General features: G+C 39.9%; 1 protein-coding gene across 5 annotated transcripts in view; it reads right to left on the bottom strand.

The window, feature by feature from the left end:
• Positions 1-5,236: 5,236 nt before the first annotated feature.
• LPCAT2 (lysophosphatidylcholine acyltransferase 2) overlaps positions 5,237-16,237 on the bottom strand; it is a 48,873-nt gene continuing 37,872 nt past the window's right edge. For all 5 annotated transcript variants that reach the window (XM_072117647.1, XM_072117646.1, XM_072117649.1 and 2 more), the window contains 4 exons: positions 11,132-11,273; positions 9,804-10,002; positions 8,668-8,705; positions 5,237-7,076 (listed from right to left, as the gene is read on the bottom strand). In XM_072117647.1, coding sequence (XP_071973748.1) covers positions 8,702-8,705; positions 9,804-10,002; positions 11,132-11,273 — 345 coding nt within the window. In that variant the 3' untranslated portion in view covers positions 5,237-7,076; positions 8,668-8,701. The remainder of the gene's footprint in view (positions 7,077-8,667; positions 8,706-9,803; positions 10,003-11,131; positions 11,274-16,237) is intronic.

The raw sequence follows: 16,237 nt of genomic DNA, 5'->3' as shown, positions 1-16,237 counted from the left end.
ACATTTTTATCGATTTTATCAGTTTAGGGATCAATGTTCTGCAAATTGGTTTTGGTATGGTGATTTTTCATAGAACTTTGAAAATCTATGAAATCCCAAATTTAACATATATAAAAATTGCAAATGTTTTCAAATGAGTTTTTGATGTGATGATGAACTAATTCTGTATTAATCGCCAAAGTTTTTGTTATACAGTTTATGGAAGCCCTATCTTTTATATACAGGAAAGTATTCCAAGCATAGAAATACGCACATTTTTATAAAAGCCAACTGTTTAACATAAACGGCCTTAGGACCTGTTTCCTTACATAGCCAAATATATTGTATGTTCCACAATGAGAGTATACCAAAACAGTAATGTACAATTTACCCCTTATATATTCTATATATATACATCTTGAATATTCTCTTTATTCATGTATGGCATCCAAAACTGGACATTATTGATTCGGTTTGGTAAGAGAAGAGTTCAATTATTTTGTATAATTAAGGGGGGTTTGTGTGCATTTTAAAGGACAGAATCAATACAAAATAAATAAAGGGTTCCAAACGTATTTAACCAGCTGCTTGTTATGCTGTAGGCCATATATTGATCTACACAAGAAGTATCAATCCTACTCTCTACTAAACATCTCTATGAAAAGACTGGGAGACACGATGCCTAGATAAAGACAACTTTTGACATGCTTTGTGTGTGTTAATCTGTGTGCTATATAAATAAAAAAATATTATTATATTAACTTTGGTTAAAGCTCAAACTGGTTTCTAAATAAAAGTTTAATACTGTTGATACTGAATGTTGTGTTTGCTATTAGACTAAACACAACATTTAAACTACCTCCATATCCCCTGCCTAGAGCTTTGTGCATGACTACTATAATACACTAATCCAGTATGGCTAGGTACACATCTGTGGCCTGTAAAAAGAATGTATTATAGAGATAAAGTTTGTTCAACTTGGTAACACAGTTCATGATGTCTAACTGATAGATAACAATAAAATATTTTTTCTTGTAAACTAGAAATATATTAAAAGCTCTTTTTCTCCCCAATATAGACAAGTGCATATAACATCAATGATAACTTTTTAGCTTCCAATCTCTCAATTGAATCCAAAATGCTTAATTGTGCAGACCACATATTTGCAAAGTGTATTTGATGTTCTACTGTATATTTTTATCTACTTTTTGTCATCACTGTTGTGTCATATTTTTCTATAAAGCAGTATACAAAAAGGAAAACACACGGGATGCCCCACGTACAAAGCCCTTACAAAAATAAACATCGAGGAGGGTGACACAGGCTGTTAATACAAGTGAGTAGCTAAGGAGAACTCTCAAATCTATTTTCACACTACTATGTTTTGCCTTTGGGTGTAAACTAATATAGACATGATTTTTTATATAAGGGCTGGTTCTTTCCCCCTGTTCATATTACACACATCCACATTAGCTACTGGATTAGTGGCCTGGGGTGCAATGAATTATCACATAGAACTGTAGCACCTTTTACACACTTATAATGTATGAGATCCCCTTTATTTTTTAACCTTGTGGTTTTTTTCTGGTCCTGTTTGTATGTATATTTTTAATGTATGTGTTCTTTGTTTATTTAAGGTGAACTGTAGCACCTTTATTTTTTAGGTTGTAGGCATATAATTAGGTATTTTTTATGGTGCGAAGAAAGAGGCTGAAATACGGTTATATCTATATGTATTTTTGTTCAATCAATTTATTAAACATTATATTTAAATTTAACAAAAAAAAACATATAAACGTAAATAACATTTAGATATGAAGGATGGGGAAATTCTGAGGATAATAAAAGATCTTATTCCACACACATGTGACCAATGATCAGTATCAAAAGCACATCATCACACAAAACAAAATTATTAGAGTCCAACCTATACCTGAAAGTTGTAAATATACAGCTCCACAAAATCACAAGAATTTACGCAAGATGAGAATAAAAATAAGTACAGTGTACTTATGAAAAAAGGAAGCCTAGCAGGTCTATCGCCTGGAGGCAGAGCAAAACTAGAATAAAGCTGGCACAGTGGAAAAATCTCTATACCCTTCTATCTTTGAGCGGAAAAGGCAGGAGCCACCCAATAAAGCACTACTGTGGCCCCATTAAGAGAGAAGGGTAGCTCATGATGCAGGCTAGCGCTTCGGGACAAGGTCTGAAAAAGCACATGGGGTGAAACATGAGCGAGACAACATGATAAAAGGAAAAGAAAAGGACCTAAGAGGTCCCTAAAGGTCTGGGATTCATGGAAAATAGCCCAAGACTGCCACAGTTTTAGGAGTTTTTCTGTGTTGCCAAGAGTGTCAGCCATGCCTTCTTCCATTCGGTAGATGTGTAGTATCTCTTGGGCCCAGTCTGAAATGGTACGATAAGTCACAGTACACCATCTGAGTAGGATAACTGCATGCGCAGAAATTAGGGGAAATCTTAGGAGGCTATTTTTGTGTTTCCGAATTACACCCGGGAGAATGGAGAGCAGGGCTACTTCAGGAGTTTGGGGGACCTCTGAACCCGTCATCTCGTATGTCATCTCAAACACCTGATCCCAAAAAGGGGAGATTTTTGGGCAAGACCACCAAATATGTAGTAGATGGCCCCATCCGCCCTACATCTCCAGCACGCGTCATGGACTGAGGGATAGAATGAATGCCGCAAAGACAGGACCCTGTACTATCTAGAGAGGATTGTATAGTTTCTCTCCTGGGCAAAGGGGGGGGGGGGAGAGGGGGAAGTGTCCAAATCTCTAGCCCATTTGTCAAGAAAGGGAAGAGGTTAACTATTGGACTCCTTTGTTAGGAGACCGTAGATTTGTGAGATGCAGTGTTCGGGGGGGGGGGGGGGGATGCTGATCAGAACAGGGCCTCAAAGGGGCTTAGCTGGGAGTTAAAGGGGGCTGCAGTCCCTGGATGTTTATATCTATATGTATTTTAACCACATTTTCTCCATTCAGCTATAGAATAGAAAATGAAATAGAATAGAAATAGAATAGAACATTTATTCACACAACTACTCATTTCTTTTTGCAACTATTAAAAAACATAGCATTTTACAAAATTTTTTACATCTAAAAAGCAGATCAAACAGGTATTACTGATATGTGTTAAAGCATTTTTTTTATTAACAAAAGTTTCCATGTATTCTATACTTTAGGAGATAAAAGACCAAAGTTCAAATGATAAATTAGGTGTAACAAAAATACTATATACTGTACAATACAAAAATGTATATATTTATTGTTGCAGTACAAAGAATATAAACCATTGTATATAAAAAAGCAGATATCATTGCAAAATAAACATAAATTAAAACCATTACAAGAGTTAAGGAAAGATGGCCAAGGGCCAGTTGTCAGTCAATGAAATCACTGATGTAGGTAATTAATATTGCATATAAATGAATTATGATTTTAATATTGACGTCTCTTGTGAGAAGCATTAGACCATGAACCATGAATTATAATGTGAAAGGAAAACTATACTTTTACATAGCATATTTGCAATATTTCATAGATTAAATCTACATAAGGTAACTTTGTGAATACTTTGGTTTACTTAAGTCTAAACTTCTTTTGATTTGACTCCTGCTGTTGTAAGAAAATACAGTCTCATCAATCTTTACCTCTCTTTTAGGCTGGCTTATTCTCAATGTGATGGTACAGGATATTGCAATGGTGTTCTACTGTCAACCCCCTGTCCCAGCAGAATGTAAAGTACAGCGCTTTATATTTGTAGAAACCAGCCTAAAACCAATGGGAAAATTGAGATGGAGATTTAACAGGGTTTGTGCTGCAGTTTTGCCTGAAATAATCGCAATTACTGGCAAAACGCAAGTAGGGGGTTGAAGGGGGCATGGCCACTGGGCATTCATTGGGCATTCCTGTACTGCGCCTGTGCACTCACAGCAGCCTGCAGACTAAATTGTAAACCGCCGCAACCACCTTGCTGAATACATCAGGAGTCTTTGCCAAGGTTAGGACCGGGCCCTAATAGGATCACCCATATTTTACTTACCTGGGTAAACTTTGCCTTAAAGGGGTATTTCCATGAACACAAGATTCTTAAATATACTCAGGATAACAAAATAACACATTGTTCTTAACAAAAATACAGCATTTCACAGATATAATTCCACTGTTTCTATCAGTCCTGGTGTTTGCAATTTTGGTTGCCCCTGGATATGACCACAAACCAAAGCTGACAGTATATTTTATTGATTAGGTGAGTTAGCAGAGCTGAGAGTATCATTGTATTTTATATGCATCTCATGGATTTCATCATCTCTCATCTCTGATCTGTCTCATTTCTCTTTCTATGTGTCAAATGCTAATAGAATGTTCAGAAGCTAAATAAAAGTGTAGAAAAACCTGTACCCTCATAATCTTAGCCCATTGTCAGCTCACATCGTCTCATAGCACAGAGAAATCATGAAGTGTCTGCTTAGAGAGCACCTGTTCACACTCTGGGTTCTTACACTAACCTGCCTAGGGAGTGATTGGAACAAAAACAGCAATAAAGCCTCATTCACACGGCCGTATGGGGGATGTATATACGGCTACATATATACGTCACATATACGTCCCCCATAGCCCAGCAATGGGCGCTCGGCGCCATACAGGAACGGTTTGGTGCCACACTCGTGCTGCACCGTACCGTTCCGTAGCCTTGAAAATATAGGACATGTCCTATCTTTTCTCTGCATATGGCACAGTGCGCCATATATCGCTATGGAGAGGGGCGGGGGTGAGCGGCACTGTGTGAACTTATCCTAAAACTCACTAAAATTTGAATGTAAAATGTTAAAGGGGACATTAACCTCTTATCTCCTCACATGTTTTCCACGTTAATGCCCATCAATTCCTTCTACAAGCTATAAATTTATTTTTCTGTCACTATAGTTTAAATGATGTCATGTTTTTTTCAGAACAAAATGTAGTTTTTAATAGCACAATATTGGAATTCATATATCTTACTGGTAAACTTTTATTAACCCTTTCTATGCAGAGTATTACAAAAATAAATGACATAATCACTTTTTTCTCTGGGTTGATATGCATACAGCAATATCATATTTATAGGGTTTTTTCTTTAAATGACCTTACTTTACATAATGAAATACTTTTTGGGGAAAAAAAACTTTTGTAACTCCTCCTTCCAAGCGCCATAACTTTTGCTGATAACTAACTGTGTGAGGGTTTATTTTTTGATAAAAGACCTGTAGATTTTATTTGTACACACTCATTGTTTGACTCGATTGCAATTAATATAATTATTTGTGTGATCGATGATTAAAAAATGTCAATTTGGGCATCATTTTTTGATTTTTTTTTTTCATTTTTGAAGTTCTTTGTCATACGGGATAAATACTATTATAGTTTTGTAGTCTGGATGGGTATGGAGGTACAAAATGTGTCTGATTTACTTTGTTTTTTCAAAGGAACTGGTAATTTGTGTTGGCTTTTTTTGTTTTGCAACTTTTTTATATAAAACTTTTTTTGCATTTTTTGTAATTTCACTTTGTCCCACAAGGGAGCACTAATATGAGGTTGTAATTTATTACACACGTTAAAGTATAAAGTTTTCTGCTATGACTTTGCATCAAGAATATCTCAAAACATACTCCATACCTGATGGAGAGTGAATGCCAGTGCACAGAGCTGGGTCACCTTAAATGATGGAGGCACACTGGCATACTGGCCCCATACACAATGCATCTGCATACATCTCCCAGTCATCAAACAACAATTACAATGATTTTCAAAGACCTCAGCATTACACAAGACAAAACATTGAGGCAATTTCCATCTATCCTAACTAGAGATGAGCGAACATGCTCGTCCGAGCTTGATGCTCGTTCGAGTATTAAGGTACTCGAGACGGCTCGTTGCTCGGACGAGTATTTCCCCTGCTCGAGATCGAGCATTTAATTAAAAAAACAGTGAACACAGTGAACACAGGATCATTTAAGTGAAAAACACAGTGAAGAACACAGTGAAGAATAGATTACAGATGTTCGGCACATCTGCTTACTTGTCGGAAGATACGCGCGGAACGGTGCGAACAAAATAGTATGTGAAGAACAATATATATGTGTGAAGAACACATTGAAGAACACGGTGAGCAGGACAGAGACAACGGGGAGCAGCACAGAGACACCGGGGAGCAGCACAGAGACACCGGGGAGCAGCACGGAGACATCGGGCAGCGGCAGCACAGAGACATGGGGCAGCGGCAGCACGGAGACATGGGGCACGGAGACATGGGGCACGGAGACATGGGGCACGGAGACATGGGCACGGAGAGCAGCGGGGCACGGAGACATGGGGCACGGAGACAGCGGGGCACGGAGAGCAGCGGGGCACGGAGACATGGGGCAGGGAGACATGGGCACGGAGAGCAGCGGGGCACGGAGACATGGGGCACGGAGACATGGGGCACGGAGACATGGGCACGGAGAGCAGCGGGGCACGGAGACATGGGCACGGAGAGCAGCGGGGCACGGAGAGCAGCGGGGCACGGAGACATGGGGCACGGAGACATGGGCACGGAGAGCAGCGGGGCACGGAGACATGGGGCACGGAGACATGGGCACGGAGAGCAGCGGGGCACGGAGAGCAGCGGGGCACGGAGAGCAGCGCATGCAGTTATCCTACTCAGATGGTGTACTGTGACTTATCGTACCATTTCAGACTGGGCCCAAGAGATACTACACATCTACCGAATGGAAGTAGTCATGGCTGACACTCTTGGCAACACAGAAAAACTCCTAAAACTGTGGCAGTCTTGGGCTATTTTCCATGTTAAAGTATAAAGTTTTCTGCTATAACTTTGCATCAAGAATATCTCAAAACATACTCCATACCTGATGGAGAGTGAATGCCAGTGCACAGAGCTGGGTCACCTTAAATGATGGAGGCACACTGGCATACTGGCCCCATACACAATGCATCTGCATACATCTCCCAGTCATCAAACAACAATTACAATGATTTTCAAAGACCTCAGCATTACACAAGACAAAACATTGAGGCAATTTCCATCTATCCTAACTAGAGATGAGCGAACATGCTCGTCCGAGCTTGATGCTCGTTCGAGTATTAAGGTACTCGAGACGGCTCGTTGCTCGGACGAGTATTTCCCCTGCTCGAGATCGAGCATTTAATTAAAAAAACACAGTGAAGAACAATGAAGAATAGAATAAAAACAGTGAACACAGTGAACACAGGATCATTTAAGTGAAAAACACAGTGAAGAACACAGTGAAGAATAGATTACAGATGTTCGGCACATCTGCTTACTTGTCGGAAGATACGCGCGGAACGGTGCGAACAAAATAGTATGTGAAGAACAATATATATGTGTGAAGAACACATTGAAGAACACGGTGAGCAGGACAGAGACAACGGGGAGCAGCACAGAGACACCGGGGAGCAGCACAGAGACACCGGGGAGCAGCACGGAGACATCGGGCAGCGGCAGCACAGAGACATGGGGCAGCGGCAGCACGGAGACATGGGGCACGGAGACATGGGGCACGGAGACATGGGGCACGGAGACATGGGCACGGAGAGCAGCGGGGCACGGAGACATGGGGCACGGAGACAGCGGGGCACGGAGAGCAGCGGGGCACGGAGACATGGGGCACGGAGACATGGGCACGGAGAGCAGCGGGGCACGGAGACATGGGGCACGGAGACATGGGCACGGAGAGCAGCGGGGCACGGAGACATGGGGCACGGAGACATGGGCACGGAGAGCAGCGGGGCACGGAGAGCAGCGGGGCACGGAGACATGGGGCACGGAGACATGGGCACGGAGAGCAGCGGGGCACGGAGACATGGGGCACGGAGACATGGGCACGGAGAGCAGCGGGGCACGGAGAGCAGCGGGGCACGGAGAGCAGCGGGGCACGGAGAGCAGCGGGGCACGGAGACATGGGGCACGGAGACATGGGCACGGAGAGCAGCGGGGCACGGAGAGCAGCGGGGCACGGAGACATGGGGCACGGAGACATGGGGCACGGAGACATGGGCACGGAGAGCAGCGGGGCACGGAGACATGGGGCACGGAGACATGGGCACGGAGAGCAGCGGGGCACGGAGAGCAGCGGGGCACGGAGAGCAGCGGGGCACGGAGAGCAGCGGGGCACGGAGACATGGGGCACGGAGACATGGGGCACGGAGACATGGGCACGGAGAGCAGCGGGGCACGGAGAGCAGCGGGGCACGGAGAGCAGCGGGGCACGGGACAGCGTATCTCCCAACAAGTAAGCAGATGTGCAGAACATCTGTAATCTATTCTTCACTATGTTTTTCACTTAAATGATCCTATGTTCACTGTTTTTATTCTATTCCTCACTGTTCTTCACATCTGTTAACTTGTCGGGAGATAATATACGCGCGGAACAGTGAAGAATAGATTGCAGATGTTTGCATACATCTGCTAACTTATCAGAAGACATTCTTTTTCAATTAATTAACACATTTTATTCCCGAACCATGGTCCCTTTGAAAAATGCTCGAGTCTCCCATTGACTTCAATGGGGCTCGTTATTCGAGACGAGCACTCGAGCATCTGGAAAAGTTCGTCTCGAATAACGAGCACTCGAGCATTTTAGTGCTCGCTCATCTCTAATCCTAACACAACAAAAATATCCCTATGCTAGACAGTTTGCCTTAGGCCTCTTGCACACTAGCGTTGCGTTTCACGTCAGGGTGCAATGCGTGAAAAACTGACGTTTTGGCTGCGTTTTTGTTCCATTTTTCCTTGGAGTAATTTGCGTTTTTTTTGCGTTTTCGGCGCATTTTTGACGCGCGATTCAATGGGAGACTCGAGCATATTTCAAAGGGACCATGGTTTGGGATTAAAATGTGTTATTTAATTGAAAAATAATGTCTTCTGATAATTTGCAAACATCGGCGATCTATTCTTCACTGTTCCGCGCGTATATTATCTCCCGACAATTTAGCAGATGTGAAGAACAGTGAAGAATAGAATAAAATCATTGTACACAGTGAACACAGTGAACACAGGATCATTTAAGATAAAAACACAGTGCAGAACACAGTGAAGAATAGATTACAGATGTTCGGCACATCTGCTTACTTGTCGGGAGATACGCGCGGAACGGCGCGAACAAAATAGCATGTGAAGAACAATATATATGTGTGTGAAGAACACATTGCAGATGTTTAAATACATCTGCAATGTGTTCTTCACACATATATATTGTTCTTCACATGCTATTTTGTTCGCACCGTTCCGCGCGTATCTCCCGACAAGTAAGCAGATGTGCCGAACATCTGTAATCTATTCTGCACTGTGTTCTGCACTGTGTTTTTATCTTAAATGATCCTGTGGTCACTGTGTTCACTGTGTACAATGATTTTATTCTATTCTTCACTGTTCTTCATTGTGTTTTTTTAATTAAATGCTCGATCGCGAGCAGGGGAAATAATGTTATTCTGGTCACCTAGCAACCCTTACGTTTAAAACGCATTGCACTCGCATTGCACTTGCAATGATTGCGAGTGCAATGCGTTCTTGATGCATCTCCATAGACTTGAATGGGGCGTGAAAAACGCGCGTGACCCGCAAAAATAGAGCATGCTGCGATTTTGACGCGCGTGCAAACGAACGCAAGCACGCGCGTTAAAAACCACGCTAATGGAGAAAGACCCATTGAATACAATGGGACAGAGTGCAATGCGAGTTCTGAGCGTCAAATGCACGCGCAGAACTCGCGCGTGAAAAACGCCAGTGGAGAAGGGGCCTTAGTCTACTTTTTTGTCTGACGAACTAAAACCTTCCTCTGTGCTGCTGTTGGTGTCATGATTTCCAGCTATGAAGGGTTCTAAATTCTTGTTTTCCTCCTCCTCCTGCTGCAGCACATGCAAGTAATATTTCTGGTGGTCAAGGTAAGTTGTAAATAATTTGGCATATTCTGGATGGTTGAGAAAGAAGTTTTTGAACTCATCTACAAGAAACCAAAAAAATTAAACTGAAGCATTTTTAACTCGGTTTATTAACATAGAAAATAACACAACACAGTAATGTTCTTGTAGAGAATTTTAATAAAGGCAAATTATATACTGTACTATGATTACATATTCTCATTGAGTTTTTCTATGAAAATAGGTAAAATGTACAATAAACTAAAAGAACAAAACAGCTATGATCGGGGTGAGGTAGGACTATCTTAAACAGAATGTAGGTTCTTCACCTAATGAAGATATAAGACAACAGAGAGCTTGGGGGCTATACAATTATGTATATCTATACAATTAGTATTATGCTGTAGTAGACATAATAGTAGAGTGACACCATATTCTCCACCATTTCCCCCAACATTGAGACATCATGAATTTTGATGTATCTTTAATGAGGCATCCTTTATTCATATAGAATATAATTACAGATACATACATAAAGCAACATATATGTTTACTATGCCAAGCTCAATAAAGGAGTAATCTTTCAGCAAATGTTCTCCAAATCTACCTTGCTTTGCTGAATGCTGATAGATTACTATCACAGTAAATTCCATATTGTAGTAATTTTAGAGCCTACCAATATCCAGAAGTAATATGATTAATAACATTGAAAATTTGGTCAAATTATCAGGTTGTATCAAATTAATTTTATAAAGTTAGGATTATTGTCGTTATCATTATTATTATCATTATTAATTTATTGACTGTTGAACTATCGCTATTTCATTTTTAGTTTCAAAAATTTTGAACATCTTGTTTTAAAACTCACAATTCCTACCCATGTTCTCTTTCTAAACGATCTCGAGGAAATTATGGAGTAAAAACTCCTCCTCTGAAGCTAGCTGAGTGACAAGGTGGATGCTAACAAAGCCTTTTGTGTGTATAGTGTAACTATCTTCTGTAAACTAGATGTATAGCTATACAGTAGCGCTAACTTTGAATTTCTGCTATTTCTGTCACAGTCTACACAGCAAAGTTGACACATGAGCTGTAAATCGTGTGACTGTGCCACAATGTATCAAAACAACAAAATAATAAACCTTATTTACATAATATGAAATGTGTTAATTATATTCTCTCTAATATACAAGAATTGTTTGTACTCCTTCTTACCATAAGAAAGTTTCCCTGATTCATCAGCATCCATATCTTGGAAAAGTTTAGAAACATCAAGGTCTGGGACACCAAGTGAAGATCGTAACAAGGAACTAAATTCATCCTGAGTGATACTGCCATCTCCATCAATATCAAATAACTGGGGTAAATAAAAGTGTTATTATATAATATATCTATATTATTACCGGTATATTTTATTATGTCATTATATAACATGCATCTTGGAATCCTAAAAAAATCATTTACAAAAAAAAAGAATACTGTGAGCCCCAAACAATAAAAAGTGCTTTGAAGGGCATTGTAGGATGGTACCCCAAAGTAAATTAGAAGAACCATTTAAAGGGGTACTTTGCATTGAACAATGTCTGCATATTTAAATGGTTCCTTTATGAAAAGCAAAGTTTCTCCTGTTTATTAACTTTGTTGTCAATGACCAACTTATGACACTATATTGTACTGTATATAATGGGAAATACACCAGAAATCTAATTTGATTATACTCATTTACATCAGAGCAAACCAGCAGGCTTAGTGATCATAGGCCATAAACATGTTCAAATCTATAACTAAAAGTTAGAGATAGGTGACACCTAGGTTTACCTCCAAAAAATAGAAGTTTTAAAGGAAATCTACCATCAAAATCAACATAGATAAACCAGGGACACTCACCAGGCACTGTTACTGTTACTTCTAAAATCAACTTTGAAAATTGTGCTGATGAGCCAGAAAGGCTCTGAGGGGCTTTACTATAGTGCCTCTGTGCTGCAGCTTCACAGACTGTTTCATTGTCTCACCCACCCCCCTTCAGGTTCATTAGCATAATTTTAGGCCATATAAGAATATTACCACAGTCACAGTGCCTGGATCTATGAGTAAGTGCCCTGGTTTATCCATGTAGATTTACCAAAGGCAGTGCCAGCCCTTTTAACCACTTGTGAAACAGATCCAATTTTACAGTCTAATGGGTCTTCAATAAAAACTGGATATACAGTTATGTGAAAAGAGAAAACAAGCAGTTAGCATAAGACCAATATCTTCATACCTTTAAAGTGTAACAAACCAGTGAACTGATAACATATAAAATGTGATATACTTTACGGGAACTCTGCCACCATCTTTTACCCCATTAAACTGCCAGCAATTTCAGGAAGAGTATGAAATGTCCTTTCTATAATTCCCTCTTTTATGTGAAATCTCATCGCCTTACATATAAAAAAAATCACCTCCAAAGGCATGTAAAAATTAGCTGAAAACAGTCACTTTTGCCTAATTGGTCTCTATTAGAGGCTGAAGAGATAACCTTAGATCACTTTAGATATCCATATCTTGGGCTCTATAATAACATGCATTTCATATTTAAGGCTCGTGCTGTATCATATTAAAGATAAGTATCTCATCTTTCTAAACTGATCAGTGGTAGTGTTAAAAATAGCTTAGTGTAAGGCGCTCCTGTAGACCTGAATGTTCATCTGTGCTGCAGATGGGTCGGCGGACTTATTTTCTGAAGTTAAATGTGTGTTTCTAAATGTGAGACCCACGGCTGTATTTATGACATATCCAAGTAGAGTTTCCCAGAATAGAGGTATTGCAAGATGTAAAGAAGTAAGAAAATAACTGAAAATGTTTTTAACCCCTTCACGCCAAGGCCCTTTTTCTTTTTTTGTTTCCGTTATTCACTCCCCACCTTCATGTTAAGAGCTGCTTGAGGGCTTCTTTTCTGCGTAACAAATTGCACTTCATAGTGACAATATTTAATATTCCATGCCATGTACTGGGAAGGTGGAAAAAAATTGTAAATCAGTGTAAATGGTGAAAAAACGCATTTTCACCATTTTCTTGTGGGCTTGGATTTTACGGCTAATTAATTTTTTGGGTCGGTGCAATCACGGGGATACCACATTTTTATGTTTTGTGGTGTTTTCATACATTTACAAAAATTAAAACCTGTCCAAAAAAAAAAAAATTCTTAATTTTGCCATCTTCTGGCGCTAATAACTTTTTCATTCTACACTATTCACCTTTCCATCACTTTTTCTATAATTTTTTTATATTTTTCAAAATGGCAAAGAAAGTGACTTTTACGACTTGACCACTATTTTCCATTACATGGCTAAATGCCACAAATAACCATTATTATATTTTGATAGACCGGACTTTTTGGGACACGAAAATGCCTAACATTATATGAGTTCTATGGAAAGGGGGTCGATTTGAATTTTTAGGGGTTTTTGTATATGGCAGTAAAAAGTGATTTATCACATCATTTATTGCACATTATAATTATAACTATCGGTTAAAACCAGACAGCCTCGGGTCTTAGTTTGATCTGACACTATCATGGCAACTGATTCTGGGCCCCCAATTACCTCATTGGATCCAAGATAGCGGCTCCCAAAGGTGTTACCGGCGAGTGTTTGCTGCAATATGCCCTGTGAGCCCTCTCCATTCACCCGTAGCTGACATGTGACGTACTGTTACGTCACATGTCGGTAATGGGGTAAGACTTATAAATGTTTAGGGTTGAGAGAAAGACTTTTGGTCATAGTTTACCCGAAAGGACCCGTAAGTATCAATATGTATCAATCAAAGGGATATTCTGCGAATAAGAACATCTGATACAAAAACCCATATTGCTATAAAAAAAATTAATGCAACAAAACTCAGTGGCTCACATTTATTAACCCCTTCCTGCCGAGGCTCTTTATCGTTTTTGTGTTTTTATTTTTCATTACCCACCTTCAAAAATCTATAATTTTTTTTTCCATGTACAGAGTTGCGTAAAAAAATTGCACTTCATAGTGATGATATTTGTTATTCCATGCCTGCTATTCCAGCTGGAAAAAAATTCCAACTACAGTGAAATTGGTGAAAAAACGCATTTGTGCGGTTTTCTTGTGGATTTGGATTTTACGGATTTCACTGTGCACCCCAAATTACATGTCTACTTTATTCTTTGGGTCGGTATGATCACGGGGATACCAAATTTGTGTAGGTTTTTATAATTTTTTCATACATTTACAAGAATTAAAAACCTGTACAAATGTTTTTTTATTTTGCCATCTTCTGGTGCATCCTTTTGATCACTTTTTATTGAATTTTTATATTTTTCAAAATGGCAAAAATGTGCAATTTTTTACTTTAGGCGCTATTTTCCATTACGGGGTTAAATGAAAGTGAAATATATTTTGATTGCGCATTTTCGGATACATTAATAATGGGTTTATGATTTTTACTGTTTATTTATATTTATATCAATTCTAGGGTAGGGGGGTGATTTGAATATTTAGATTTTTTTAAATAATTTAATAAGTATAATTTTTTTTTTTTAACCCTACTTTAACCCTAGGTTGTCTGATCGATCCTACCATATACTGCCATGCTACAGTATGGCAGTACATGGGGATTTTCCTCCTGATTCATTACAATCTTCTAATCACACATTGTAATCAATGGGTTAAAACGAGACAACCCCGGGTCTTTGGGAGACCAGAGGCTGTCATGGCGAATGAGCACTGCCCTTGATGACGTCACGGGGAGTGACAATCCTTGCCAAGATGGAGGCGCATGCATCACCATTTTTTTAAGGCCACTGGCAGCTTTCCCGGCGGAAGGGTTAACACCCGCGATCGGTTCTAGCACCGATCGTGGGTGTTATCAGTAAGTGTTTGCTGCAATATGCAGTAAAGACTTACCGGCTATGGCGAGGGCTCATTCCGTGAGCCCTCTGCATGCAGCCGCACCCACCAATCGCGGGTGTTATCAGTAAGTGTTTGCTGCAATATGAAGCAGTTTTCTGTCTGACATTTCACATTCTTTTCAGTGCAAACTGCTTGCACATGTATTTAAAAAGTGTCCGAGAGACATTTGTATCGCAGCTGCACTATACTGCACTGAAATGGGAGTTCCTGTGCAACACATTTATCATGCTAGGTCTGACAGAATTGTGTTGTACGCTTCATGTTAAAGGTGCACCAAAGAAAAAGTGGTGCACTCTGGCAGACCAGTGCAGGGAGCGCCAGATTCATGTAGTGCAGTACTTTACAATGTAGAAATAATTCTATTGTGCCTAATGATCTGCATCAATCAATATGATCCCTGAATAACATTGTTGTAAATTGACCAAAGGACGCTGGATCAATGCATGACATTTTCCTGCACAGCCGATGTGGAGGGCCGTGCAATGAGGTGTATATGGACACTGGCAGCTTTGGTGTATTTATCATTTTTCTATTATTCATCTTTGCGTTAGGTAATGTATTCTTGTTCCATACCACCTGAGTGATGCAGAACTATGTGTCACTATACTGCAATAAAGAAAAGGAAAAGCACATTACCTGAAAGGAAAGAAAGCTATCATCCATGTGTGGAGAGTGTCCGACTGCCTACCTGCCTGAAGGCCGAAAGCAATGTATGAAGGTTGCCCAGACAACAGATGGAAGGTCCAGATTAAACAGGTATTAACACATTAGTGCATTAGAAACAAAGGTCACCAAAACCTTCAGGATATTATTAGGGATATTATATGGAAAATGCAGCTGAATCCTCCACTAATGAAATGCTACATCTTAATAAAGCAAAAGTCCAATGGTTTAAAACTAGACAAAGCAGATTTATTGGTAAAAATAGACAGAGGGGTGAAACTTAAGGGGCATGTTACAAAGGGAATCATCAAACCCAGGAGCCTTATGTGGCCCATAAAGAGTCACTGTCTCTGCCCCATGCTGCCCCATGCTACTACTAGCATTACATTACGATTGGGGGGCCTGATACAGATTTTCCATTGGGGTCCATCAGCTTCAGGTTATACCTCTGTAGCAACAAATGTCTTGTAGCTTCTGCCAAGGCAGATAAACTTGTGGGATGCATCAAACATATATCTCATACACATAAGGAAATGCATCTTTACTAGTAACCCTTTTCTGTACTGCCCTCCTTATTATAGGAAAGAAATGTATTAATGTTTTCTTTATGAAGTAAAATCCAATAGAACTGTTGGATTTTGATTTTCTTTGCATCATTCATTCAACACTATAATAATAACATGAGATAGTAGATTGACAAAATAGTAGATTTAAAGGAGTATTCTGGGAATACAAACATCTG

Source organism: Engystomops pustulosus, chromosome 7 (genome assembly GCF_040894005.1).
Source record: "Engystomops pustulosus chromosome 7, aEngPut4.maternal, whole genome shotgun sequence".
NCBI lineage: Eukaryota > Metazoa > Chordata > Amphibia > Anura > Leptodactylidae > Engystomops > Engystomops pustulosus.
The sequence above is the reverse complement of the archived record's forward strand: the minus strand, read 5'-3'. Positions and strand labels throughout refer to the sequence as shown.